Source organism: Pelodiscus sinensis, chromosome 9 (genome assembly GCF_052426305.1).
Source record: "Pelodiscus sinensis isolate ZL-2025 chromosome 9, ASM5242630v1, whole genome shotgun sequence".
NCBI lineage: Eukaryota > Metazoa > Chordata > Testudines > Trionychidae > Pelodiscus > Pelodiscus sinensis.
This window is the reverse complement of record NC_143060.1, coordinates 67,987,013-68,014,385: the sequence shown is the minus strand read 5'-3', so window position 1 is coordinate 68,014,385 and position 27,373 is coordinate 67,987,013. Positions and strand designations below refer to the sequence as shown.

The window sequence follows — 27,373 nt, the reverse complement described above, 5'->3', positions numbered from 1 at the left end:
GGCCGACGTTCCGGAAAAGAGACACTGCCGTAGTGCTGACGCTGCGCTTTCCTTTTGCAGAGAATGTGATCAAGGGGCAGGACTATGAGGTGATGATGCAGATCGACTGTGAAGTGATGGACACCAGGATTCTGCACATCAAGAGCTCCTCCATTCCACAGTACCTTCGAGAGCAGCAAGGGAATCGGAGCAGCCCCTTCTACGGCCCTGCTCCCACTGTCCCCGGGACCGCCCACAGCATGAGCGCCGTCGTGGAAACCCTGCAGTAGTGCCCAGGAGCATGAGGAAGCAGAATGATTGGGTGATGCCAGGACAGCCTTCCCCACTGTCACCGCTCCAGCCCTAGGCCCTGCCACTTGCAGTTTAGTCTGGCCTTTCCAGGACTCCTAGAGCCCAGCCTGGGCCTGATGGCAGCACTGAGCCCCCTCCTCAGATGCACTGTTTTAGCAGAACCCCATGACGCCGCCCTGCCCGGCACCCACGTCGCCTTTTCTTGTCTGAGCCAGTGATCGCCCCGGGCTCTGTTTGCCTCTGAATGGCCACCCTGCAGGGGTCTGAGTGGCGCTATGGCCTGGTGGGCAGCGAGCAGGGCTGAGGCCAGGCGGGCAGAGCCTTACCCGCTGTGTGATCTGGAATCACTCCCTTGACTCCCATGTGTACATTGGCGCTAACCCAGCCCTTCCTCCCAGGTCTGATCAGCCCCAGTGGAGGGAGGCTCTGGTCGAAGCCCCGTGTTGTCGTATTTATTTAGTACTCAGGCGTGTGAATGGGCCCGTTTACTTGTGAGGGACAAGTGAGGCAGGATGCCCTCGACCTGGCAGCACCTTTGCCAGGGAGGGCTGAGCTCCCCTCTGCTCCCATTCGGCGCTTAGTACCAGCACCAGGCTGGGACAAAAGGATGCTGGCCGGGCCCGGCAGGCAGGAGGGTGGCTCTAGGCAGGCCTACAGCTGAGCTCCATGCTGCCCAGCACCAGCACACACTGCATGCCCCCCCAGCCACACAAGCATTGGGATCCCCCAGTCTAAATTCCCCAGGTAGGAGTTGTCCAGTCCAGGAACTATCGCCACAAGCTCTGGCTGCTGAGGCGAAGCCTGTTTCCCTGAAATCCCCTTCTAGCCAGCAGCCTCCCTTCCTAAGCACACTCCTCTCACAGGGAGCAGGAGTTCCTGCCAGCTCATTCCTTGCTAGGGCATTCATGCTGCCTCCTCGTGGGAGGCTGTCCCCTGGTGTGCAGCGGCAGCACTAGCCTGGGATCGTCTGTCCCGGGGGAAGCCAAGCCATGTGCATCTCGTGGCTGTGGGGGCAACCAGCTGTTTCCTGAAAAGGAGTTATGGGGAATGCACCGAATGTTTTCACAAGGAAGCTGCTGTGTGCCCTGTGCGAACAGAGCGGGTTGGTTTGCAGGGCTTATAAGGAGCCAGCACCTTGGTTTGCCAGGCAGTGACCTCGCTGTCGTCTGTCGTGGTCTGTCAGGTCAGACACAGTGGCCCCAGCTCCCCTGGAAAGGTCCTGGCCACAGTCTAGCTGCTGGTGCAACATGGAGCTTGTCTAGAGCAGAGCAGAACAGTCTGAAGCTCCTAGGCCAGTCACTTGGGAGGTGGTGTCCCTGCTGTGTCCCTCTGTGTGTTTAGAGCAGGGGCAGGCCACATGCGGCCCGCCGAGCTGCCGAATCTGGCTCACGGGCTGCCCTGTTGGGATCCTCAGGCACGGCAGCACCACAACACTTAAAGCAACTGGCTGTACCTTGTGGCTCTCTGGGGATGGGGGAGGCTTCGTGCGCTGCCCCTACTCCCAGCACAATCTCTCAGCTCCTATTGGCTGGAAATGCACACAGCCTCCCCTTTCCCCCGCATCCAGGGAGTGGCCTGGGACTGCAGGAGGCAGGGAGCCTGTCTCGGGTTCTGCAGGGCTGCTGGCTGGGAGCCACCTAGGTAAGCACCTCCTGCTCAAAGTCTGCACACACATCCCCTCCCAGATCCTGCACCTGAATCCCCTACCCCAGATTACAACCACCTCCTCTCTCACCCCACACCCTCTCCTGCACCTCAGTCCCCCACCCCATGCTCCCTTCTGCACCCAACCTCCATCCCAGACCCCACATCCCTGCCACAGAAAAGTCTGGAATCTTACCAAAATCTTGGAGTGGCCCACATAAAAAAATCATTGCCCATCCCCAGTTTAGTCCCTGCCGTGTATTCCAGACAATACAGGATTTGTGGTTTTGAAATGTCGTGTGTGAGCAGCGTGGCCCTGATCCAAGTTACTGGTCAGCGTGCCGAGCTGTTTCTTGTACTTCCTGTTATGGGATGTTCAGTTTCTGTTACTCTCCTGGGTCTTTTTTGCTTGTGTGTGCCCTAGTTTTTACTGGAGCGTGGGGAGCAGCCCACGCTGCATTGCAAGTTACAGGCCAGACAGCTGAATGAGAGCCAGGCAGCAGAGCTGAGAAATGTTCCTCTGAAGCGAGTGGGGAGTTGAGGACCAGCAACAAAACCCAGAGCTGCTGGCTGAGGTGATCCCTCCAGAGCAGGGAACCTCGCTCTTGCTGCAGAGTAGCCATTTTCCCAGTGCCCCAGAATAGTGACGGCAAGTGGTAGGAGGCCGCTGCTTTCCAAACAAAATACCTGACGGTACTCTGCACTGTGAAATGTAGCACCTGCTGGGGTAGCCTACAGCCCCCGACAGCGGGAACGTGCCGGGAGACAGACCGTGGCAAGGGACAGAGAGGACGTTTTTGGAGTGGCTATCTGGGGATGTGTCTGAGGATGCTTGGGGCAGTGCAGCTGGTGGCACTGGATTGTATGGGAACAGGGCTAACTTTCAGGGACACATTTTCCACACAGGGAGAGCACGCCCAGGCCAGTGACTGCCCAAGCTTCCCTTTTGAGGGGGCATGGGGTACAGACACCTTGGCCCTGGCCTGGAACTCACGTTCTTGGCACTGCTGCTTACAGTGGTCAATGCTGAAACAGTTTATGGGGAACGTCTGGTTAAAAGTGTTTCCTTTGCCAGCATTGTGCCACGGCTGCTCATTGAAGGCATCCGGCCCTTAGCCCATGTGATGAAAAGGGGGGGGTCGGTCTGTGGGTTGTACTAGACTCTGGTGATACTTCATTGTTTTCACTATTAAGCTTTCTGTTAAACTCATGGGTGTGGCTTCCACACTTTGCAAATCTCAGTGGTGCTAGAGCAAACAGCAAGAACACTGGGGGCCAAGCTAGAATCCTTAAGGTTTGATTGAGCAGGTTAAATTGTAGAATTTAACTCCGGTATTTGGGCATCTTGATCTTGGGTAGCCAAGGTAAAAATGGCATCATCTAAAAAACTCACCTTTTCTGCCTTACTGAGACCTCCGCTTAGTGAAGTGAACCCCGATGCTCTCTCTCTCTCTCTCTCTTTCTATTTGTCGGTGAAAGCAAATCACTTCAGTGTTTTTATAGCCTTCCTCACCCTTTGGAACTCCTCTGTTCGCATTCATGTCAGTGTCACTGGCTCCTATTTCTAGCACAGTGCAGGTGTCTGTATTGCTGTCACTGAAGGAGATCTGTGCGTCACCCTGAGAAGTGGTTTACCTGACAGGTTGGTTTAATTTCACTCATGCTTCTCCTACATTTTTAACAAAACAATGCCCTTAATTTTGTCCACTGCAGTCCCCAGGTCCTTTTCTGCAGAACTGCTGCTTAGCCAGTTGGGCCCCAGCCTGTAGCAGTGTTTGGGTTTCTTCTGTCCCCAGGGCTGGCCTCTCAGACCTGCACCCATAGCACTGCTCCGAGCCCACGGCAGCATGGAGGAAAGCGCCTGGTGCTGAAAGGCACAAGCGTGGACCCTGCACCTGGAGCTCTGGAAGTTGTGCAGAGATGGGCTCCATAGGAGGCATCAGCAAAGCCCAAGCCTGGCACATGTGGCCCAAGGAGCCTGGGGGGGGGGTTTCCAGGGGCCCATGTATCTGCCACGCCCAGAGTGTCAAGTTAGCAAACAAGGGCCTGCTGCAGTCCCTGCCTCCTTTGCACGTTCCCCCACTTGCCCGGGCTGTGGGTGAGCCACTGCTGGCCTGAAAATAGAGGAGTGCCTGGCCTCCTTTCCCAGCTCCTGTGGCCAGCCCGCCCGGGCCTGCATCAGCAGAGCATTTGCCGTTAATTTTTCTGCCACCTGCGAGTAAAACAAACCCAAAAATGCCCCCAGCAATTGCAAAGGTACAAGACTGTTTATTACTGGACGTGTGTAAATACAAGCAGCCACTGGCAGAGCAGCACGTGTCCGACGGGCTGAGTGGCAACAACATGGGGCAGGACCACGTAGACGGACCTGCAGGCCAGGAGGAAACCTGAGGCCCAAGCTACGCTGCTAGGACGGAGCATTTAGTGGGACTGTGCTGCTCTCAGGCCAGGCAGAATGAGGGAGCAGCTCCGGGGAAATGTGACCAAATGGCAAAGCTGAGCCACTGCCAGGGAGATGCCAGTTAAGCAAATACGGCTCTTGTCCGGTGCCCGTCAGCCAGGGTTATTTACCACCAGCTGAGCCTCCTGCCCATTGCTGCCAGCGGGGCAGAGGGGCTGAGCTCATGCCAGGTGTGGGCCCGTCCCACAAAGGAGGCTGCAGAGCAGAATGCTGGTGCCACGACTTCCAATGACTGTTGAGTTAAGGCCTGTGGCTCTCTGCAGGCCAGAGACGTCATCCCCAGAACGGACAGGCCTTGCCACCACCACGCACATGCCACGCTTGGGCCATTTGTTTAGTAAAGTAACTAGCTGTATTTATAGTGTCCCTTCCGTCGCAATGGTGCACTGTTCAGAAAGGAACCGGGATCTGCGCCTTTCCCAGGAGCCACCCCGTGCAGATGGGCTCCCAAAGCCATTGCCTGCCCGTCCTTCCTGCTTGGGGCAGTGTCAGTGTAAAAAAGAAGCAAGGTTACACCAAAAATAAAGGGCTTGATTCTGGCCTGTGGACTGATCTACAATCCACTTTAAAAACAGCATTTCCTCTTGGATTTGTACAAAATACTAATAGTACCAGGGGCGGGGCCCTTTCCGTGAGTCCTGTGGCCAGGGTCTCAGTAAGCAAAGATCACGTGGTATGTGACCTGGTGCCCGTTGTCCCAGGCGTAGAGCAGGCGGTCCTTGGGGTTATAGTCTATCTGGGTGATGTAGGCGTACTTGTTCTCGAAGAGCAGCCGGGGGATGATCTGCGTGTTGGTGTGCGTGTCGAAGGCGTACGAGATGTTGGCGTTCCGGTGGTTGTAGCTGTCAACGGCGTAGAGCACGCCACAGATGACAAAGCAGTTCCCGTAGAAGTTCCGGCGCAGGCCAGTCCGCCACGTGGTCTCCTTCTGCGTGCTCAGGTCGGCAGCGTTCAGTTTGCTCAGGACAATGACCTCCTGGCTGAAGCCTTCATAGCTGATGGCTGGGTAAATGACCCACAGGCCGTTCTCATCCACAGCGAAGTCTATGTCAGAATGGCCCTGCCACCGCCACGGCGTGGCCTCCTCATAGGCCACATCAGGCAGCATGGCCCAGGCAGCCACAAACCTCTGCTTCAGGTCATATTTAATGATGTTGCGGGTGAAGGCCCGATTGTAGTAGAGGGAGCCATTGTAGACAGCGTGTCCGGTCCCAATCCAGCTGTAGGGGAGCTTGTAGGAATTGCTCCAGCGCCCTGGACAGCAGAGACATTGCACCAATTAAAGCTGGGCTCTCCGGGTTCACGCTCCTGTGCCCAGCTCCTGGAGGCCCCTTGCCCCATTCACGGGTCACTGCGTCCTCTCTGCCTCAGCTGCTGGCGCCCATGGGCACCTGCTGTGCCTGGGATGTGGCAAACCCAGGCCATGGCACCCAGAGCCACTCGACAGGGCCAGCAACCCATTGCCCCTCCCCTTCCCTTCCTCACCCAGCTCGGCCCAGAGTTTGCTGGGATAAGTGGCCCCAACCCCCCCACACCATGCTGCTCTAGCGCATGTAGGCGCACGCCTGGCCCCCTCGCCACCGGGCCCAAGTGCCTCACTCATCTGATGCTGCTCCACAAGCACCCGCAGCTCAGCTCCTCCCCATTGGCTCAGGTGAAGTGAGGCTCTGCGCTCCAGGTGTGCAGGTTGCCTGGCTGGTGCCCTAATTCCTGGCCATCCTCTGAACCCACTTCCTCCCAAACTCCCCTCCCTGCCTCCATCACAGAGCTCATCTGCTCTGTGAAACACTGGCCCTGTGCTGCATGCTGCCTCCACCCGACTGCCCTGTGTCTCCACCACCAGCTGTCACCTCCCCACCCACCCTGGGGACTTTCACCCCTCTCTCTCGGGGACCCAGACACTCCCCCTACTGGCTGATTCTAGCTGGGCGTCTGACCCTTCTCCGGTGGCCACTGCCCGGCCGCTTGCCTGACCCTGGGCTCTCGCTCTCAGCAGGGAACGCTCAGTGCTTCACGGCAAGGCGCTAGGGCAAGGGGGCTGGGCCTCCTGCCCCCGTGCAGAGCTCCCAGGAATCCTGCCAGCACCAGCACCACAGGGTACATTCCGACTGGGCACTGCTGAAGCATTGGGGAGCCGAGTCAAGCCCAGGAGACAACCCTTTTCTCATGCAGCTGGTCCCCAGACAGGGGACGGGGCAGACTGCCCACGGCCCACGTGCAGGGACGCACAGTGGCCACCACCAGTAAGGGGGCTGGGAGGGCCGTACCTTGTTTGAAGTTCTCCAGGTTTCGAAATTCAACCAGGGTGTTTCCATAGTAGTAGTTGGTGACGTAGATCCGCTCGTCTTTGGCTAGCGGATCCTTCATCCAAGCACCTTCATTCCGCCCATAGGTGTTCTGGGTGGTGGGGCCCGAGATGGTGGAGAGCGTGTCCTTGCAGCGTCCTAGGGCAAGCAAAAGGAGCAATCACTCATTTTGCAGTCACTGGGGGCACAGGGTCTGTGCTGAGCCACGGACCAAGGCATGAGCCTACGTCACTTCTTAACAAGTGCAGCTCCATCCTCCCTAGCGGCTTCCGAAATCGTGGCCATGAATTGTTCCCCAGGGCTGGCCCCAGGAGTTCTGCCATGCCTGTGGCCTGCAGGGCCCTCTGGGGCAAAGGCCACTCCCATTGGTAAAGTACCCATCTGCCTGCTCCCCTGGAGATGGATGGCAAATGTTCCTCATGCCTTGGCCCTATCCTGGACTCAGGCCAGCACTGCATGAGCTGCGAAAGTCACACGGCTCCGGGGAACCTCGGCCATGTTACTTGCCAGCCAAGTTTGTTGGGGTTCTCCAAAAGCTGCCAGCCCTGGCGACCCCACCCCACAGCTGAGAACCGCGGCTCTAGGCAGCGCTCTGCCCAGTGTACAGGCTGCTGGGAATGGTTCGGCTCCCCTCTCCCCCATGCATCATCCGGACAACCTGGGCAGTGGGGCCCCTAAAACCAGGTCACATCCCAGGTCATGCAGGGCAATGCTAGCAGAGAGGGGACTGAACCCTAACCAATGGGCCACCCTTCTGTCCTGGGCTCCAGCGGCTGTTGGGATCCTGCTGTGCCACAACCCCCTTAGCTGCTCAGCTAAGCTAGCTTAGAACACAGGCCCTGCCACGAGCCCGGCCCGGCACTCAGCTGGCCACAAGCCACGCACTCACCAATGATGCTTCTCAGATCCTCCTCCTCTAGGCTGGGCCTGGGCGTGGCGGGCGGGGTAGGGCGGGTAGTCGCCGCTGATACCGCTTTCGTGGAGGAAACAGCACGTGTAACAGGCGGAGTCGAGCTGTCGACGGGGGTGGTTGCCATAGCAATTGTAGCTGGGGTGGCTGTGGGCAGGAGCCCTGCAGTTGTGGGGGCCTGGGTTCCTGCCTGGGTCCCAGCTGCTGCTGTCCACGTGGCTGGTTCCTCTCCTGCCCCCGTCGTGGTGGTGGCTGGGGGTGCGGCCGTGCTACGCAGTGCATTCGGCATGGTGGGAGCTGCCAGGCTGAGGGCCGGTGTCAGGGCCGCAGAGGACAAGGGCAGAGCCCCGGTGGCAGTTTCTGCTCCCGCAGGGGCAGCACGGGAGAGGTGCTGCAGTGTGGGGGCGGCGTCTGTCGTTGGCGTCCTCGTGGGGCTGCTTCGCTCTGGGCTGGAGTGCCTCAGCAGCTGGTCTTCCACTAGCAAATCCACGGTGTGATCCCCGCTGAAGGCTTCGTCCTCTGCCAAGCAAACACACATCGCTGGGAGCTGGGAGGGCAGAGCCAGCCCCTAGCCGCCGGGCGAGCACCCCAGCGTCAGGCGGACCCAGCACTCTGCCTGCCCACACTTCCTGCGTGGGCACCTTGGGGATGAGCCGAGCGGCTCAGGAAACCCCCAAATATTCGACATGGAGCGTGGGGGTCACTGTGCAGTGCTGCTAGTGGGCTCTGGGGAAGGCAGAGTGCAATACCACCCAGCCGTCTCCTGACTTGGTGCTCTGCATCGCCCCAGAGCCCGGAAAAGGCGTGTGCCCAAATAGCTCTTCTGTTTAGTGCTATTAATATTTGTGTTTAGCAGCCTTGAGTTCACACGGGGGGTAACTGTAGGTCCCCGATTTCCAAGCAAGGAGCTGGGATTGTGCACAAGGTCACTGCAGACAAAGCTGGAACCAGCATTCACATCTCTGATACAAAAGCACCAACACTTTTCTACCTTGCCTGCCTGCCTGCCAGCAGGGCCTGGCCTCTCTGGGGCGTCTGCAAGGCCCGCTACACAGTGCAGCCCCTCTACTTGCCTGCTAAGAGAGCTGGGTTTTAACACAAGCCTTAGCAGCCTCTGCTTTGTCATGTCCTGGGGAGCCCAGAGCTAATCCCCAGAGAAGCCCTGAACACTGGTGCTATTACGTGCGCTCAGCTGGCTGTGACCGCCAGACCGCACCCTATTCCCGGAGCCCGACCACTGCAGTCTCACGGGGGACCCACTGGCCTTATGGGTGCTGGCTGGTGGGAAGGGCTGGTAGGAGAAAACAGTCTGCTTCCCCCCGCCCTCCACTGATGATGGAGCAGGCTACACTGTAGACATAAAAGGCTGCGTCTAGACTGGCATGATTGTCCGCAAATGCTTTTAACAGAAAAGTTTGTCCGTTAAAAGCATTTGCGGAGCAGAGCGTCTAGATTGGCAGGACGCTTTTCCCCAAAAGCACTTCTTGCGGAAGAGCGTCCGTGCCAATCTAGACGCGGTTTTGCACAAGAAAGCCCCGGTCGCCATTTTCACCATCGGGGCTTTTTTGCGCAAAACAAATCTGAGCTGTCTACACTGGCCCTTCTGCGCAAAAGGACTTTTGCCCGAACGGGAGCAGCACAGTATTTCCACAAGAAGCACTGATTTCTTACCGTCAGGGTTCTTGCGGAAATTCAAGCAGCCAGTGTAGACAGCAGCTGCTTTTGCGGAAAACCTTGCCAGTCTGGACACGGCCAAAGGTTACACGGTCAAACCCTGCTAATGACTCACGGGGCAGGAAGAAGAACATTGTCTAGGGCATTCAGTATAATTACAGCAATGCCTCTGCGTTCCAAGCCATTGCTGGAGCTGCAGCAATGTCTGATTTAGTGCTGCATGTTTACGAGTGGCACTGTGGTCGGGGGCTGCCCTGCAGGAGAAGAACACCGTGGTCAGAGGCTGAGACCTAGGCACAGACCACCTGCACGCTGCCCCTGCCCTGCTCAGCCGCTCAGGGAGTAGTGGCAGAAGGGAGGGGCCAACTTGTGGAGGTCGTGGCACCACTCACTCAGCTTGGGCCCGGCTACCTCCCTAAGCCGTGTGAACCTGCTGCTTTCTATTCGCACAAGGAGCTGTCTGAGGGTGGAATTGGTTCCTTCTCCCTGGGGAGGGCGCTCAGGGTGACTGCATCTGGCTGCCCTTCCTGGTAAGGCCTGCACCTGGGCCCTCAGGCGAGGCCTCCACGACCGCACAGCTGCCTGAATAGCAGCTGAGCACTTCAGCACTGGAGAATGGAGACCAGTGTTCAATGGTTCTCCAGGGCTGATGTCCCAGGGCCAGGAAAGGTCATTGCCCAGCAATTTCTTTGCAGGTTCATGACTGACAGCTAGTTTGGGCTTTAATTGTTCCAATGGGCCTATTAACCTCCTGACCCGCTGAAGCGCCACATTCTATGGGGAAGCAGGCACTTCACCTCTTGCTCTCATTGCCTCTGGCTCAGCAGGCAAGTCACCCTTGCTCACTTTGTGTCCAAGAGAGAGCTGCTTTTGCGCCAATGTAGTAACACGGTTCGTCTTCTCCTGCCCCCTGCGGAACTCTGCCCTGTTCTCTGCAAGGCGCTCAGCCCAGGTGCAAACACCCTGCATCACCCTTTCAGCTTCCCTAGTGCTCTTCAGAATACCCTTACTGCTGTCTGGCCTGACATCCTCCCGGCACCTCACAAGGGTATCGGAAACACCAAGTACTCACTGAGGGGCGGACAGGCTGTGTACAAAGCGTTATGGAGACAGGCTAGAAGTATATTCGTAACGTGTGTGGCAAGCAATACAGACACAGGGTGCCCTAGACACCGAGTGCCTAACCAGCATGGTCCTCGGGCAAAGCTAAGGAAGGTCCATTGACATACAGGATAAACAACTACATCAAGCCAACACAAGCGGGAGGCGACAGCAGGAAAAGGAAGCGTGGGCTGTGGTTCACTGTTCAGAGCATACATTGCAAAGGGCTATTGCTTTGTAACATTGGGGATTGGCTCTACTGATAAACAAGTACAGCAGCTGACTGTAGACAGTATTGGCTGTGTCTACATTGGAAAGATTGTGCACAAAAGCAAGTGCTTTTGCACAAAATCTTGCCGCTTGTCTACACTGGCTGCGAGTATTTGCGCAAGAACACGGACGTTGTAATGTACAAAATCAGGGCTTCTTACGCAAATACTCTGACACTCCCGCTCAGGGATAAGCCCTCTTGTGCAAGTGTTCTTGTGCAAGAGGGCCAGTGTAGACAGGCAACGTTAATTTCTTGCGCAAGAAAGCCCAATGGTTAAAATGGCCATCAGAGCTTTCTTGTGCAAGAGAGTGTCTACACCAGCACAAATGCTTTTGCGCAAAGGCACAGGCCAGGATAGACGCTCTCTTGCACAAATACTTTTCCATTAAAAGTATTTGTGCAAAATCATGCCAGTGTAGACACAGCCTATTAATGTACTGGGAAGGGCTTGTCTGAAAGCTAATGACACTGGTGATTAATATCATTGTGAGGTGTCTGCTTTAGCACGATTGGAGGAACTATAGATAGTCACTGATCGTATGCTTTAAAAGTCTGTGACCAAACACAGGGAGCAATAGGTTCCCACCCAGACAGGAGGGAAGGCTGCTGTCTATAGGTCCCCAGGGAGTTTAAGCAAAACCAATGGAAGCTTTGTTGCCATACAAATCGGCAAGGGGACAGGCAGGTCAGCGGAAGGAGAAGACCAGCACACAAACAGTGAGTTTGGGAAGCGAGTGGAAAGAGAGGAAGCCATTTTGGCATGCTGGCTGGACAGACAAAAGGGGCCAGAGCTTTTACAAGATGAGCAAGATGGATCCTTTGGCCCAGGGGGTTGAAGTTTCTGGGAATGAAAGCTTGGTAGGGCCTTGGACACAGACTGTAGCTTGCTGAGTCCTTGTCATTAGAAAATGTATTTTTTACTTGTAATGGTTTACAACCCTTCTAACTTTATTCCTCCTCCTTGGCAGCCCCTGACCTGTCCTTTTGTTAACACAGTAAAAGCTTTTACTCCTGCATGTTGAGGGAATGGGGGTGCCGATACGTGAAACTTTCTGGTTAAATGAGAGAGAGGGTTTGAGGTGCAGAGGGGGGTGCAGGGCAGGGGCCCTGGGAGAGAGTTTGGGTGTCAGGGGAGGGGGGCTCAGGCCAGGGAGTTGAGGCAGGGGAGGAGGTGTGGGGTGCTCCTGGCAGAAGCACTAGGAGGCTCAGTGTGCTGCCTCTGCCCACTGGCACCACCCCTGCAGCTCCCAATGGCCACAGTTCCCAGCCAATGGCAGCTGCAGAGCCAGTACTCAAGGCAGGATAGGGCGAGCACAATGCTCAGAGCCTCCTAGCTAGATCTCTTATTGGCTGGTTGGCTACAGGTTTCACCCATCCCATGGCTAAGAGGGCCAGACAGCCGATTCCACAAAGGGCACAAACAACTCACGTTCCTCCAGGTCATTTTCTGCCTCCGTGAACGCGGCTTTGTAATAAGTGATGCCACGAACGATGGTGGGCTTGGAAGGAGGCCGGCTCCGCACATGCATCTTCCTCTGGAAGGGTTGCTTGGGTTTCACTGCTTCTGGAGCGGGGAGCAGCTGCTGCAGGGACTCAACAGAGTTGATTTGCTGAGACACCACCTCATCTTGCAGGAATCTTTCTTCATACTTTTCCTTTGTGAGACAAAAGAGGGTGTCAGACCAGGCCAAATTGGATAGCTGCACGCTGAGCGGGTGTAGCTGGGAACGCGACAACTGGATCTACACCGCTCTTCAGCTGACTTGTTGCCCTGTACTTTGTCCTTGTGTGATTTGTCTAGGTCATCAGGGCTTCGCTGTGTGTTGTGAATAGGAAGGAGCAGAGCGAAGGGCCTGTGTGGTGTGAGAGGTGCATCCCGTTCCCAACAGCTATTCCACAGATGGTACATCCCAGGGGCTGAGACAAGGCATGTGCAGCTAGCGTGTTGGTGGGGCTGGTGCTTAGTGTTAGGGATCACGTAACAGTGCTTGTGATACAAGCAAACAGACTGGCTCTGACCATCTCCCAGCTAAAGGCCCCCTCAGAGTGGCAGCGCACAGTTGCTGTGACAATGGCAAGGAATGGATCTGTGGGAGCGGGCGTGCAGGGGAAGTGCTCCGGGATTAGCTTCATAGTGTCTTTTGGGCGTGGGAAGCAGGCGCCGGAAGGGATGGGCGGGGAGCAGAGTGGGGGTGGGAAACAGGCACTGGACGGAAAGGGCAGGGAGTAGAGTGGGGGTGGGAAGCGGGCGCCGGAGGGGGCGGGCGGGGAGCAGGGCGGGCGTGGGAAGCGGGCGCCGGAGGGGGTGGGCGGGGAGCAGGGCGGGCGTGGGAAGCGGGCGCCGGAGGGGGTGGGCGGGGAGCAGAGCGGGCGTGGGAAGCGGGCGCCGGAGGGGGTGGGCGGGGAGCAGGGCGGGCGTGGGAAGCGGGCGCCGGAGGGGGTGGGCGGGGAGCAGAGCGGGCATGGGAAGCGGGCGCCGGAGGGGGTGGGCGGGGAGCAGAGCGGGCGTGGGAAGCGGGCGCCGGAGGGGGTGGGCGGGGAGCAGAGCGGGCGTGGGAAGCGGGCGCCGGAGGGGGTGGGCGGGGAGCAGAGCGGGCGTGGGAAGCGGGCGCCGGAGGGGGTGGGCGGGGAGCAGAGCGGGCGTGGGAAGCGGGCGCCGGAGGGGGTGGGCGGGGAGCAGAGCGGGCGTGGGAAGCGGGCGCCGGAGGGGGTGGGCGGGGAGCAGAGCGGGCGTGGGAAGCGGGCGCCGGAGGGGGTGGGCGGGGAGCAGAGCGGGCGTGGGAAGCGGGCGCCGGAGGGGGTGGGCGGGGAGCAGAGCGGGCGTGGGAAGCGGGCGCCGGAGGGGGTGGGCGGGGAGCAGAGCGGGCGTGGGAAGCGGGCGCCGGAGGGGGTGTGCAGGAAACGGGATGGGTGCAGGAAGCAGACACTGGAGAGTCTCTGCCAGACTTGCCATGAGCAGGGGCCGGCAGAGCTGGTGTGAGTGGCAGGTGCTACTGAAGCAGAGCAGAAAGCCATGGGGCCTACAGGGAAGTCTCTAGGACACAGAGCCAGCAGCTGGCCCAGGCTCTTGGAGCTCCAGGAGCCAGCAGCCAGTTCTAGCTCTGGGGGGCAGCCTCCCCCGCCTGGGCTGAGCCAAGAGTGTGGAGCCAAGGGCCACGGCAGGCCTGCTGGGCCAGCGCGTTGCCTGCCGAGGAACGTACCACGGAAAGTAGGTCGAGTGGTTTCCAATAAGGAATGTTGTGCGGGTGCAGGAGAAGCAGGCAGCAAGATGCCTGCACCGGACACAGAAGCCCCGTTGAGAGAAGCCAGCTACTGCCAGTTAAAACCGGGCCAGGTGGCGCTCGACGCAAGTGAGCCACAATCGGCCTGTCCCGAAGCAGGTCTCATTGGAGGACCAAGGCACAAGGGAGGGGCTGTTCCACCCACCACTGCCTCAGGCCCTTTCAAGAGAGTGAGGCTTTGCGCCCATGGCCGCCCCAGCCCCGGGCCCAGAGCGTCTTTGTCCTTCTCCTGAGAGGCGCCCTGGCCAGAGCAGGACCTGGAGGGCACCACCTCCTGCCCCAGCAGTGGCTGAATCCCCGCCAGTAACGTGCAGCTCCGGCCACGCTCAACAAGCGCCTCCCCTGCGGTCCCAGACGGGCTGTGCCTGCTCCAGCTCCGGGGGAAGCCTGACTCCCCTCCGGCCGCTCCCCGGTCTCAAGTGTCTGCCGTGGCGCTGCGCAGGCTGCGGGCTCTGGGGCACTGAAGAGGGACTGGCACACGGTAACCCCTATAGCCAGATCAAGTATCCACCGGGCCTGCTAGCCTAATGGTGGCTGTGGCTGGCTCTGTGGTAACGAGCCCCCCCCCCCGAAATACCAGAGAGGCTCCCCAGGGCACGAGAGCTCGAACCCTCGACTGGCTGCCCTGCTGTTTTCCTTCAACTGGCACGGCTGCGGCACAGCACCCAGGGTGTTTGCAGCCCTTCCCTGTCCTGCCAGCCCTAGCGAAATGCCCCAGACACTGCCAGGGCTCGGGCTGCGTACTGGGCAACTCCTGGAGCCCGTGGCCCTGCCAGTGCCCTGGTGCGTGGGAGAACAGCGTGGCAGGAACGGGAGGGGCAGAGGAAGGGGCGTGGGAAGCAGCTCCCCAGCCCTGCCGCTCAGTGAGCCCTGCAGCTCTGGTGCGATTCTCCCTCAGCGCCTGTCGCAGCCCAGCACTGCGGGCACGCAGGGGCTCCTGGCACAGAGGGAGGGCAGCCGGCATTACCTCCGGGTGGGCGTACGCAGCCGCAGCATCCCTCTGCAGAGAGCTCCGGACGTCTGGCAGGCTGTTGGAGATGCTGCTGGATCCGTTTTCCTTGTCCCTCGTGTTTGGCTCACTCCACGCTGCAGCCGCACGCCCTGGGAAGGGCTTGTTCTCTCTGGAGAGGTTTCTGGACACTTCCTGGGATGTTGAGAGGAAGCGAGAGAGAGCGAGAGAGAGAGCGAGAGAGCGAGAGAGAGAGAGCGAGAGAGCGAGAGAGAGGGAAAGAGAGAGAGAGAGAGAGCGAGAGACAGAGAGCGAGAGAGAGAGCGAGAGCGAGAGCGAGAGAGAGGGAAAGAGAGCGAGAGAGAGAGCGAGAGACAGAGAGCGAGAGAGAGAGCGAGAGAGAGAGCGAGAGAGAGAGAGAGCGCGAGAGCGAGAGAGAGAGCGAGAGAGAGAGAGAGCGCGAGAGAGAGAGAGAGAGCGAGAGAGAGAGCGAGAGAGCGAGAGAGAGCGAGAGAGAGAGCTCTGATTTTACAGCTACTTCCCCACGTCAGGCCCTCGGCCGCACCGTGCTGGCACCGGGCTTGGCCTCTAGAAATGCCTTCCCCAGACAACGCTCTGGTGCCTAATTGTTCACCGGGGCCCTTCCACAGCGAGACGAGGGGTCCTAGCTAGTGGCCACAGAGAGAACGCGAAGCCACAAACCAAACGAGCCACTTTCCTGGCTAGTCTCTCCGCGAGAGCTCCCATGCGCGGCAGGTAAGGACACCCCAGGCTGTGCCCCCAGGCCCTCTGCTTCCAGCCTGGGGCAAGGGCCAGCAGCCATGGCCTCCAGCAGGGACAGGGCTAGGGGCTAGCAGGTCCATGGTGCTCTGGGTTCCAGTGGGGGGCTTGGAAGCAGCTAGCCTGGGGCTGGTGGCTGTGGTGGGGAGGCTCCAGGCTCTGGCAGGGACAGGGACAGCACCTATAAGTCTGGGGGCTAGACTGGGAGGCAAGGGGGCCTCTAGCTCCAGCATTGGCAGGAAGCGAAAGCTGCAGAGCTGGGGGCCAGCCTGGGTCTGGGCTCCAACAGGAGCAGTGGGGTGGGAGTGGCAGGGAGCAGGGGGCGGGGGCTCAGGGCTCCAGTGGGGAGGAGAAGCGGCAGGGCTGGAGGCTGGACTACAGGGCTCTCCTGAGGTCTCTTCCAACCCGTGTGCCGTGATCCTGTTTTCATCACAGACCAGGACAAAGGGTACTTGTCTGAGCCAAGCCAGTGTGAGCTGCTGCCTCCATTCTGGCTTGAAGTGTCTGGGAAAAGGCTGCCAGGCTGCCGCCCTTGGCACTGAACACTGTCCTGGGGTTCATCAAGCTGCAGCCAGCCCCGGGCTCACGAGCAGCGCGCTGATGCTTCAACTGGTTGTAATGGGTCACGTGCTGTCCCCACCCTCCAACGCCTCAAACCCGCCCTGACTCCCCAGGAGTGGCACTGCTGGGTTAGGTACTTACCTTGTGGCCGCGGAAATCGGTCAGCCCCTTTGCTGGGAACACGTGGAGAGGATTTTACCTTGACCCAAGTCTAAGCTGTCTAGTTCCTGGACAGCGTTTGTTTTCTCTTGTAACCATTTCTGCCTTTAATGCCTTAGCTCACCTAGAACCCATCTCGTTCTGGTTAAACACCCGGTTGTATTTTTCAATCAGAGCTAAGCCAGGGCTGTGCTGCCTGGAACTGAGCGGTTTGGGTAATTCCCATTGCGTGTATCGAGCCCTTACAGGAGAGAGCTAGTGTCTGGTTACAGCTCTGACCACAAAGGGTTAAGGTCCATGCTGTGGCTCTAACACTGCTGATCAGGCCATGTCACAGCCGGAGAAGTGCCACTGGGGGTGCAGTCCAGTTCCTTGCAATGGTAGTTTTGGTGTTGCTCATTAGGAGCTCTTGCTTTCCATAAAATCCACAAGTGGCTCAGATGTGCTGGGGGAAGTAGGGGCAGCTGGCAGGACACTCCAGTCTCTTACTAGTGCCTGAGAGCGGCAGACTAAGGCAAGGGAGATGCACACGAAGTTTGAATTCAGAGTACATCATCGACGCGTGAAATCCCAACTTACAAGCGGTGAGCTCCAATAGAATTTTCTTTCAAGTGGTTTTCCCCATAGATGGCTCTCTCTTTCATGCAATGGAACACCGTGGTGGCCAATACGTCCTTTGCCATTTGTTAAACTGCACGTAGTTGCGTAGCATCAGGTTGCCAGCACAAATAGTGGAGCTTTTCCCCCCCGCCCTGCATCTTGGAGAGTAAATCCAAATTCTTTTAAATGTAGACCCATCCCAATAGACTTCAAACCTGAGCCAACTGCAGTGGATACAACAAGCCAGAATTCCACACGCACAGCATCTCGGGAGAGCACTGCACAGCTCAGCCAAGAGGCCAAAGCAGAGGTGTCTGAAAACGGTGCTTGTGAATGTGGCATCTTGGGTTGCTGCACTGAGCACATCTGGTGACCTAGAAACGAGGGCAAGGGGCACCGATGTTTCTGTTTCCACTTGAGACCCACCCTTTTATTCTGGTTTGACTTGGTCTCTGGCTGGGTCGCAGGAGTTCCCTGCTGAATCTTCAGGATTTAAAAGGCAGAAATGGCTTGGCTGAATGAGAGCAGAATTGTGCTCTCTGATCACCACTGTGTCACTGCACTGCACTGCTCTGTTCCCTATGTCCATGAATCTCCTGCAGGGAGAATAAAACATTGGAGCCACGACCTGCATGTGGGTAGATAAGCAAAATTTGGCCCATGGAGAAGAATCTACCAGTAGATACAAAAGGCCAGATCTGCTCCCAGTTTCCCCCAGACTTGGCCCAAGATGAGTATGGAGTTAACTTAATTTGGGGGAATTGACACGACCAAATTGTTCTTTTAGTTACACCCATGCAACCCTACTGAATGCCTCATAATCCCAAACTCCCTACCCCACACAGTTAGACACACCAGGGTCATTGCTTAACTGACATAAGGCTTTGTCACTCCATATATCACTACCAGGAATGCACAGCGCACCCTCCCCCGCTGGCCCCAAAGGGCCCGGTAAACGTCCGAACTCCCCACGTCCAAACACTGTGGGGAAAACTCTCTTCTCTGCTGCCAAGCCTCGAGACTATGGACTCGCACCAACGGGCGCATTCTAGCAAAGGGACTGGGCCTTCCAACGATTTGGAAGTGACCAGAGACTTGACTTAACCAGCAGTTTGTTCCATCCCTGCCACAAGACAAATCAAGAGCTTTGCAACTGCTGTGTGTGTGTTTGATTCCTTTAACCAACTGCAGCTTGTACTCTTGCTTCCCTTTTTTTTTACAATAAATAATCCTTGAGGTTTTAGATACTAACGACTGACAAACGTCTCAGACACTTCGCCAAAGAATCAATGCCCACAAAACAGACATCAGACAGTTTCACAAAGAAAAAACAGTTTCTTGTCATTTCAGCCAGACTGGGCCTTGTCTCAGTGACCTAACTACATGCAACCTGCTTCAAAGAGACTTTAACACCAGACTACAAAGGGAAGCCTCAGAACTGTCATTCATGCTTAAATTTGACACTTTATGAATGGGCCTTAACAAAGATGCTAATTATCTCACCCATTACAAAGACAGCTTCCCCAATTATCATCCCTAATACCATTATCTCCTAGACACGAACCTCCCCCCTTCACCTCACCTCTGTTCTAAAATCTGATTTGTCAATTTTATATGTGTTCAGTTTTTTTGATTGTATCCTTTGGTATATATGGTCGTGCCAATTTTCTTCCACTATTTGATCTGAGGAAGTGGGTCTGGCCCACGAAAGCTCATCATCTAATAAACCATCTTGTGAGTCTTTAAAGTGCTACATAGTCCTGTCTTTTGTTTCAGCCAGACCAGACTAGCACGGCTGCAGCTCTATTACGATTGACAAGAGTGCGGTTTTGGAGGAGATCTAAGTTCTATATTGACCTGGGTGTGTGGCTTCTCCTTTGGGATCAGAAGAAACTTTTTTTTATGAGACTGGTTTTAATAACTACCCAGCCCCACCCCGAGGGACTGGAGTAGCTGAGCTAGTTGCTTTTCTGACCTCTTGTTAGCTAGGGGCAGGGCAGGGGGAGAGACAGAAGTGCTCTTTTGGCTGGTTGGGCGTGCTTTGTAAGGGGAGGGCCCCCAGTCTTGGGCTGTGACTGCCCGTTGTCCTCAGCAGTTCATCCTGAATCGGAGTCTCTCAGTAGTGTCCCACAAGATTATCCTGTTTACAGCAGCCAGGAAGCACTGCGCACAGGAGGAGAGTCACAGGGTTCAGAAATGCAACACCCCCTGACCCACCCACATCCCCCTCCATTGATCTGCTTTGACTGAGCTGCAAGATGTCATATCTGTTTGTGTCTGGCTAAAACGAGACCTTCCACCACCCCTGTGGGTTACCAGAAACAGGCTCACCGCAGTCAATCCCCAGGAATCTAAAGCCATGAGTCAGGCTGAAGAAATCATGAAGCTCTTAAAAATAAAATATTTGAAGTTCTTATTGTTTAGTCTTTAAACCTGAAGGTTATGCTCAGGTCACATTGCCAAGCTTTTCCCCATAACCACGCGATTGTCCTCTTCTTCGAAACAAAAGCTAAGATGCTCACAAAATCACATGACTCCCGGAACTTGGGCTTTAAGACGAGTATGAAAAAGCTCAAGACTTGTGAGAATTGACAACACTGGCAGGATAAAATTTTCAAAAGCACCTAAAAGATGTAGGGACTTATGTCCCATTTTCAAAAGTGACTAAGCACTAAGCCTCAGTGAAAGACAGTGGAAGTTAGGCATCTACGGGCCAGATGTGCAAAGGTCTTTAGGCAGCTAAAGAAGCAGCGGGACATCAAGTTGGATTTCCAAAATTGCCTAGGCACCTATCTGCATTTTTAGGTGCCTAAAGACCTTTGAATATGTAAATTACTTCTGAAATGATATCCCTCGATTTCTTTTCTCCAAATGTCCAATCGTAGGTCGTGACAATAGTGGCCCCATAGCTAAATGAAATGGTGGCTAATTACTGATTCTCCCAGAAGGAATGGAATACCATGCTTTGGCTCCAGATGCCAAATGATGAGGTGCTACTTTGTTTTGCATGGTGTTGTCTCTAACAAAACAACCCAACGGAAAAGAATCTCATCTTACCTCCTCTAGTTTCTCCACTCGGCCCACCAGTTTTGTTGTGACGGAGTGCAACTTTAGAAGGTCTAAGCCATAGAAAGCACTTTCTAGCATCTCTATGATGGAGGATAGCTGTAGAATAAAGGAGAAATAATGTTCATCAAAATGTGACTTGCATTTTCCCCCACTCTTCTCAGCTATACAATATCAGGTTGGCTTTAAGACGAGATTCTCCATATCTGCAGCCTGGAGAATTCTGGAGTCGAGACAACGTGCAGAGATAAGCAGAGCATTTTAGGTATTTACACACACACACACACACACACACACACACACACACACACACACACCCACCCACCCTGCATTTACAGTAGCTAGCACAGGTGCTGACTTTCAAAAGTGCCTGGGGTGCCCAGCCCCACACTAGCCCATGCCCCACCTCCACCCCTCCTCTTACCACCTAGGTCTGTCCCTTCCCGAGTGTGACCCATTCTCACTCCTTCCCTCCCCATTTCCAACTCATCTGATAAGTGGGTTTACCCATGAAAGCTCATGATCTAATACTGGTTAGTCTCTAAGGTGCAACAGGACTGCTCACTGTTGGACTCAATGCAGAGTTAACTGGGTACAATGTAAAGATCTGTGATACACAGGGGGTCAGTCTAGGTGATCCCTTCTGGCCTTACAATCTCTGACTCAGAGATTCATTTCCCATGGCGAAAGTTTAAAAATCAGATGTGCCGGTCTCTCCCTGCCTGGCTCCCCAGTGTGTGGCTTCCACTTGGACAAGACATGTCACAATAACAAGAGACACACTGGGGCTATAATTTGCTGGCCTGCCTGGCACCAGGAAACATTGCCCGTTGAGAGACAGAGCCTGTTCTCACAACTACTGCCGCTTGGTTTCGACAGCAAGCAAAGGTTTGGCTAACCCCGCGGAGGGATTTTCCCAAGCGGAGCTGGTGGAGCTCAGCCCATTCCTAGATGACAAGTATCCACACCACAACTGGCAGGCAATACCTCCTTTGGGGGAGAGCGTGGAAAGACCTCCTCCTAGAGGCAGCCCTCGCTCCGCGCTGGGCATAGGGCGGGCTGCTGTCTCACACAGAGACTCCCGGCAAATTTGCCTTTTATCCTGAGCGTGACTCCTCACTTCTCACCTTGTCTGAGCCGCTGCCATGGGCTGAGGTGCCACTGCGGTGAGCAGAAAGCTTTGTAATGCAGAGCTCCGCCAGGCACCGGATTCTCTTCTAGCTATGCCTGGACACTGTGCACACTGACAGCCCCCGGCCTATGCAGACAACGAAGAGGGAGATTACGGAGCAAAACTGAGGGTCCAGTGCCTGGACACAGGCTGCAAGCTCACCCAGATCCACAGCCTGTAAGGCCAGAAGGGACCAACATGATCAGCTAGTCTGACCCCCAGCACAGCGCAGGCTGCAGAACCCTCCCCCTTTCCCTCCTGACCGCTGGCTGAGTGACTGAGCCGACATCATCTTTAATGGCTCCAGGTCCCAGAGGATCCTCCACGGACTCGCTGCAAGCGACTTGGTTCCACACTGCAGGGGAGGGTGAGAGCCGCTGGGACTCTGCCAGTCTGACCTAGGGAAAACTCCTTCTTGACCCCACCTAGGCCCTGAGCTCCTGGGCAAACTGACGAGCCAGACCCCTGGGAAAGATTCTGCAGTCCCTCAGTTTGCCGTGCTGCTGCCGTCTCAGAACAGCTACTGGCTGTCCTGGGCAGTCCCGTCAGACCAGCTCTCCAGAGGCTTCTCCAGCTCAGGCTTGCAGGGCTCTGCCCGCGGCTCACCTGGAGAGGCTGTGCAGAACTCACTCCTCCGATGGGCGGATGTTATCGCCAGCCTACGCTGGCTGGTGGCCAGTGTATAGCCGCTCCCCTGTCCCCGCTGGCGCTTCACTCACATACCTGCTCTTGGGCCCATCTCTCCAGGGTGCACACAGGGAGCGATCGCCGCTCCCTCCGCCCTGCCTGGCCAGGCCAGACGAGCCGAGCCCTTGGAGTCTCCTCTCGGAGGGGAGGTTTCCATCCCGCAGATCATCTAGTGCCTTTCTCTGCACCCGGCCCAGCCTGCATTCATCCCTCTGGAAGCTGGGAGACCGGAACTGCAGGTGCGGCCTCCCCAGTGCCTCGGCCAAGGGTAGGAACCTTTCCCAGCCGCCCTGGAAGTAGCTCTCCTGAGAACTGCGTTAGCCTCTTTCATGGCCACATCACGTTGGCGGCTCATAGGCAACCTGTGAATGCCTGAGTGCCCCAGATCAGTCCCTGCCAACTGACAAGGCCCCCGCCTGCTCACTTGCCGTCTGGAAGGAAAGGGTTACTGTGTGGTTGTACAGTCACAGAGCCTGGGGTGGGAAAGGCCAGTTGCCCTGGGAAGACTCTAGTGATCCCCTACCAGCACAAGATTGTTCACTGTGACCATGATCTTAGATTTTCATTGCTGTAACCGTCATCCCAAAGCAGCCCACAATGCCTTACGGTGGCCCCTCCGCCAGGGACCACGCACCTCCCGTGGCATGAAACGGAGCCACTGTGTCCCAAAGTGACATGACCCCACTCAGCATCTGACAAGGGCCAAACATGCCACCCTGGGCTCAGCTCATTCTGCGCCTCTGAACCCACAGAGGAGCAAAGGAGAAGCTCACATCACAAGAGCTATAGCGCCCAGAGCAAACGACTGAGAGCCGCTTTGGTGCGTTCCTTCCCAGCACTCCCTGAAGCTAGATTTATGTCTAAAACATGCAGACACAAGAGCAGCCAAGAGCGAACATTTGAAAACAGCATCATGCAATTCAAGTGCAACAAGATCAGAAAAGGAGTTTGGAGGAAGACTGCTGATGCTGTGACTTGGCAGAGGCTGCTGGAACAGGCACTAATTGCCGTGGATACTCTGCTTTCGGGGTCACATTCACCTCTCCAATCTGCTTGTTCCTGTCTTGTCCACAATGTGGATTTCAGATCTACTGCATATTTGGAACTCCTCTGCGGGCATAGGCAGCCCGTGAACCCTCGGCCAGGGAAATTTGCCCCCGCTCCATCCCTTCTGCCCAAAGCCCGCTCCCTACCTTGGCCCTTCCCCCATCACCCCCACCCCACGGAGCTGAGTCCTCCAGCGCAGTCAGGCGAGTCCCACCCCAGCCACTCTATCCCACCCATCCCGCTCCAGGCATTAGCCCATCCACCTGCCCCACCCCACCCGCCCGCCCGCCCTAGTCCTAGCTTGCTTGGGGGGAGAGGCTGAACGAGGGCGGAAAGAGGAGCAGCATGCACAGAGCCATGGGGGAGGTAAAGGGGCAAGGCCTTGGGGTGGGGCCTGGTTGTTTGGGCAGACTTAGCCCTCGCTGGCCTATGATCCCTGCTCTCGTGCTTGCCTGTGCAACTTCCACGGATGCCAGCTGTGCTTCTGCACTGAGTCGGTGCAGCGCCCGGCAGTGTGGATAGGAGCCAGGCTGTACACAGTGCTGCGGAAAGACAGGACTTTCCTTTACCTGCAGAGACTTTAACCCCTGCTTGCTGGTGGCAATACTTTCCCTCGTGCAGATGAGGCTCCCTGCATATTACCACAGCCAAAGCTTGGCACTGTTAGCAGCAGCCTTGCGCACTGAGGCCATCAGTCTAGGCATGTGCCCCTTACCTGCGGGGCCGAGCCAAGCCTTTGCAAGCACACACACCCATTGAAAAGGAACGAGACTGGTACCTTTAAATCACTGCTCTCTGCCTCCCGCAGCTGCTTCAACCTGAAGTCCCCCTCGCACGGGTTCAGGGCAGAGGGGGGAGCCACGCAGGCACACTTGCAGGCTGGCCCTGAGGTGATGGTTTCAACGGTGTAAAAGTCCTCTGCTTTGGAGTTGCCTTCATTAATCCTTTGGCAGGCGCCTCGGCCCAGGGGTCTGACCAGACACTTGCACTGACAGTCGGAGCCTTCAGACACTGCTTTCACCTTGTCATAGTCACCTAGCAACTGATCACAAGAAAATCACAATGCAGCAGTTTGCGCCTGACACTGTTTTACTTGGTGTTTGCTTTGCCCCGTTTTTGAGAAAGGCGCAGACACGGTGACCCTTGCAGGAATAGGTCACTGCTTACACAAATCGCTGACGCCAACATTTCCTTGGGAGTGCTTGGTTTTTTGCTCCTTAGCTATTTGGGAAAGAGGTATTTGTGGTGGTGTATTTCCTTTCACCACTGAAAAAGGAACGCTCCAACCCAAACAGTCCTTATCTGCAAAGGGTCTGGCAACCGCGTGGTTTAAACAAAGGGGTAAAGGGTATATTAAAGGGACCCGCGCCGACATACAATACACTGGTTCTGTCTACATTAATCCACCAAACTCCTTGCAACTACAGAAAAGGTGCCTGGCTTGGGTGGTGGGTTTTAGGAGTAAAGGGAGTCAGTTTGTGGCCTGGACTAGTGCAGGAGTGGAGGCCGAACACTTCCTGGTAATATATCATACCCACGAGTCCTCCAATTCCATGGGTTTCCTTTTGGGGGGTCACAGAAATCAGACATGAAACTGAAGTTCACAAGACTCCACAGCACGTTTCAAGATTCATCTGAGCCACTTCCAGGGATCCTGCTGCTGCACAGACCATCTGCCAGCTCCCGCCGAGAGCGCCCCTGCGCTTCGCTCTCCTCCACCGGCACTTTTCCCCAGACGAGGCGGGGGAGGAAGAGCCCTCGACTGGACCAGCTGCTGCCGGAGAGGGAGACGCGTTCCAGGTCCCTCAGGCCTGTCCCCCAGCAGCAGCTGGTCCCTCTCGAGAGTGACCGCACCTCGCCTGGCTGGTCCCGGGGCCGGCAGGCTGCGAGCGCGTCTCCCCCGCCGCTCAGCCGCCCCCAACGGGCCCCCAGGCCCCTGTTCCCGCTGGCCCCGGGACACGGGCTGGGGTGGACCCCCGGGCTGCAGCCTGTCAGTGCGCCCGTGCCGGGCCGCCGCGCCGAGCCGCGCCGCTGGGGCGCTACCTGGGACAGGACGTTCTCCTGGTTGTCCGCCTCGTTCTCCAGGGGCTCCTCCGGCGGGGCGCCGGGCTGGGCGGGGGGCGCCGCCGCGAGCGCCGCGCAGCAGCACAGCAGCACCAGCGGCCGAGCCATGGGGCTGGGGCGCAGGCGGGGCGCGCCGCGCATGTCCCAGCCCGCGCAGGGCGCAGGGCTCCGCTGGCGCAGCCGGGCGCGCTTGCCTGGCGAGTGGCGGCGCAGCGCGGGGCTGGCGCAGGGCAGGGGCGGGAGGAGGAGCCTGGCTATTGTGTCTCGGCTCGGCCGGGGCCGGGGCCAAGGGGGGCAGCCCGGCCGGCCGGCGCCTGGGCGGGGGTCCCGCGCCCCCACGGCCCCCGGGCAGGTGCAGCGGGGCGGGCGAGCAGTGAACTCGGGGCTCCAGCCGGGGCAGCGACCGGCCCTCTGCCCTGGAGCCTCCTCCCCGGGGATGGGGGCAGGGGGCCGTGACCTGCCCGCAGAGACACAGCCCCGGCCATGGGGGCAGCGGAGCGTGTCGGGAGTGGGGAACAGAGAACGCGCAGCACAGGGAGCCCTGGGACGGGACGGGACGGGACGGACCCGAGGTGGAGCCACGCACAGCTGGGGGGGGAGCCCATGCAGAGCCTGGGGGGGGGGGGGCTGCTTCTCACGTGTTGGGCGGGGCCAGAGATTAGGGCGGGAGGGAGGCCGGGCCCAGGGAGGGTCACCAGGCCCTGGCCGGGTCCCTGTGGGCTGGTGTCGCCAGACGCTGCTCCCACCTGGCAGGGCGAGATGCCAGCAGAGGAACGGGATGGGGGACTGAGCAGTGAGGCTCAGACCCTGGCCGCCCCGCCCCATGTCTCTGCACCCGTGGGGGGAGCAAGGAGCACACCAAGCTCACGTTCCCCTGCTGGGGGGCGAGGGTCAGGAGTCGCTGCTCCCCTGCCCTGCCCTGCCCTGCCCTGCTGTGCCCCCAGGCTCCTAGGGGTGCACACTGGAGCAGCCTTCAAGGGGCAGAGACAATGCCAATTGCTCCATGCATCCAGGCAGTTCGCTCTTGCAGGGATTGGGGGGCTGGGGGCTGGGTGGGGAACCCATGGAGGCCAAGGATAACGGAGGCACAATGTCCATGGGGGAAAGAGGCACCAAAATGCAAGTTGGCCCAGGCTCCATTTTCCCTAAGGCTGCGGGAAGGGACAGGGCTGTGGGAGCAGGAGGGAGAGGGGACGTGGAGCAGCTGGAGGAGAACAAACATCCAGCAAAGTCTCTGAGCTGTGCCCTTTTCTCACGCCCTGAGCCTGGGCCCTGCGGCCTTGCATAGTCCCCAGAGTGGGGGGCTCTGGCTGGAGCAGGAGCGCACAGAAGGGGGCAGGGAGCCCATCTCCTGCCTACACCATAAGCCCCAATAGCCCCAGAGATGGGAGCTCAAGTGCCAGCCCTCCCTGCGGCAGGCATGGCAGGTGGAGAGTGTCACCCAGAAGGATGGGCATGCGTTGTGGGCCCCACCCTGCATGTCTCTTGAGTTTGCTGGGCTTTAAGCCACAGCTCCTGGACTCATCTGACTACCCTGCGAGCCCAGCTTCCATTTTTAAAAGCCCATGTCTAGCTCTCTGGCTCGCAGCACAAAGCCGCCAAGAAGAAAACGGTCTCGGAAAGGAAACCCTGTCCCCAGCAAGCCCACAGCTACCCTCAGAAGTCTGCCTGCACGCACCCAGCAGGGCCTTCTGAGGCTGCTCTGTCTCGTTCCAGCAGGCCCTTGGGAGAGAGGACGTGGTCCCAGCACGCCCGTGCCCCTGAGACACAGCTCGGACGCCGGGCCCAGCTCCGCACTCACGTACCAGGGAAACATAGTCCCCAAGGGGGTCAGGCCTCACGCTGCAAGGGCTGCTGGGAACACAAGCAAGAGCTACGCAGCTTCCTCCTTTCTCAGGGGAGGTGTGGTGGGAGCCAGAGCTCTTGGAGGATCTCCCACAGCCAGACAGAGCCCTACCTGTTTCCCTGGCCTGACCCCTGGGCAGCCGGACTCCAGACAGGCAGAGGGGTGCGGGCTGGGAGAGACCCCAAAAGAGCAAGTCAGGGTTCTGCATAAACTCCATGGATTGGCTTGCTGCAGCCATGGGCCTGCACGTGCTACCAGCCTCTGCTGCCCATCCCGCTGGCCTCGCACCCTGCCAAGGGAGTGACAAGAAGACACTGGGGGGCAGGCCTGGGTCCCAAACACTTCCCGGCTGAGCACCAGAGGGCTTGTTGCTCCTGCTGCAGCTCCCAAGCAGCCCATGATGGGGCTGAAAGGGAGTTCAGGAAGTGCCAAGCTCACGCACAGGAGGGGCTGAAACGTTCCCTCTGCTTTCATTAGAGGCCTGGGCCTGTGAGCTCCAGCACT

General features: G+C 57.6%; 2 protein-coding genes across 3 annotated transcripts in view; one reads left to right on the top strand and one right to left on the bottom strand.

Moving 5' to 3' along the window:
• Positions 1-4,935, top strand: part of ATF6 (activating transcription factor 6) — a 115,874-nt gene extending 110,939 nt beyond the window's left edge. For both annotated transcript variants that reach the window (XM_075937104.2, XM_075937105.2), the window contains exon 16: positions 61-4,935. In XM_075937104.2, the coding sequence (XP_075793219.1) occupies positions 61-269 (209 nt within the window). In that variant the 3' untranslated portion in view covers positions 270-4,935. The remainder of the gene's footprint in view (positions 1-60) is intronic.
• Positions 4,184-25,535, bottom strand: OLFML2B (olfactomedin like 2B). The gene is made up of 8 exons (XM_075937103.2): positions 25,003-25,535; positions 23,738-24,001; positions 20,046-20,153; positions 14,907-15,083; positions 12,088-12,313; positions 7,592-8,131; positions 6,664-6,840; positions 4,184-5,650 (listed from the first exon to the last, which is right to left on the bottom strand). The coding sequence occupies exons 1-8, from the start codon at positions 25,162-25,164 to the stop codon at positions 5,049-5,051; spliced, it is 2,256 nt and encodes a 751-aa protein (XP_075793218.2). The 5' UTR covers positions 25,165-25,535; the 3' UTR covers positions 4,184-5,048.
• Positions 25,536-27,373: the final 1,838 nt, after the last annotated feature.

Coding starts and splice junctions, on each gene's coding strand:
- OLFML2B (XM_075937103.2), bottom strand. CDS start 25,164: ATGCGCGGCGCGCCCCGCCTGCGCCCCAGCCCCATGGCTCGGCCGCTG. Junction 6,841..7,591: donor GGATCTGAGAAGCATCATTG/GTGAGTGCGTGG, acceptor TGCTTGCCCTAG/GACGCTGCAAGGACACGCTC. Junction 5,651..6,663: donor CCTGGAGAACTTCAAACAAG/GTACGGCCCTCC, acceptor TCTGCTGTCCAG/GGCGCTGGAGCAATTCCTAC.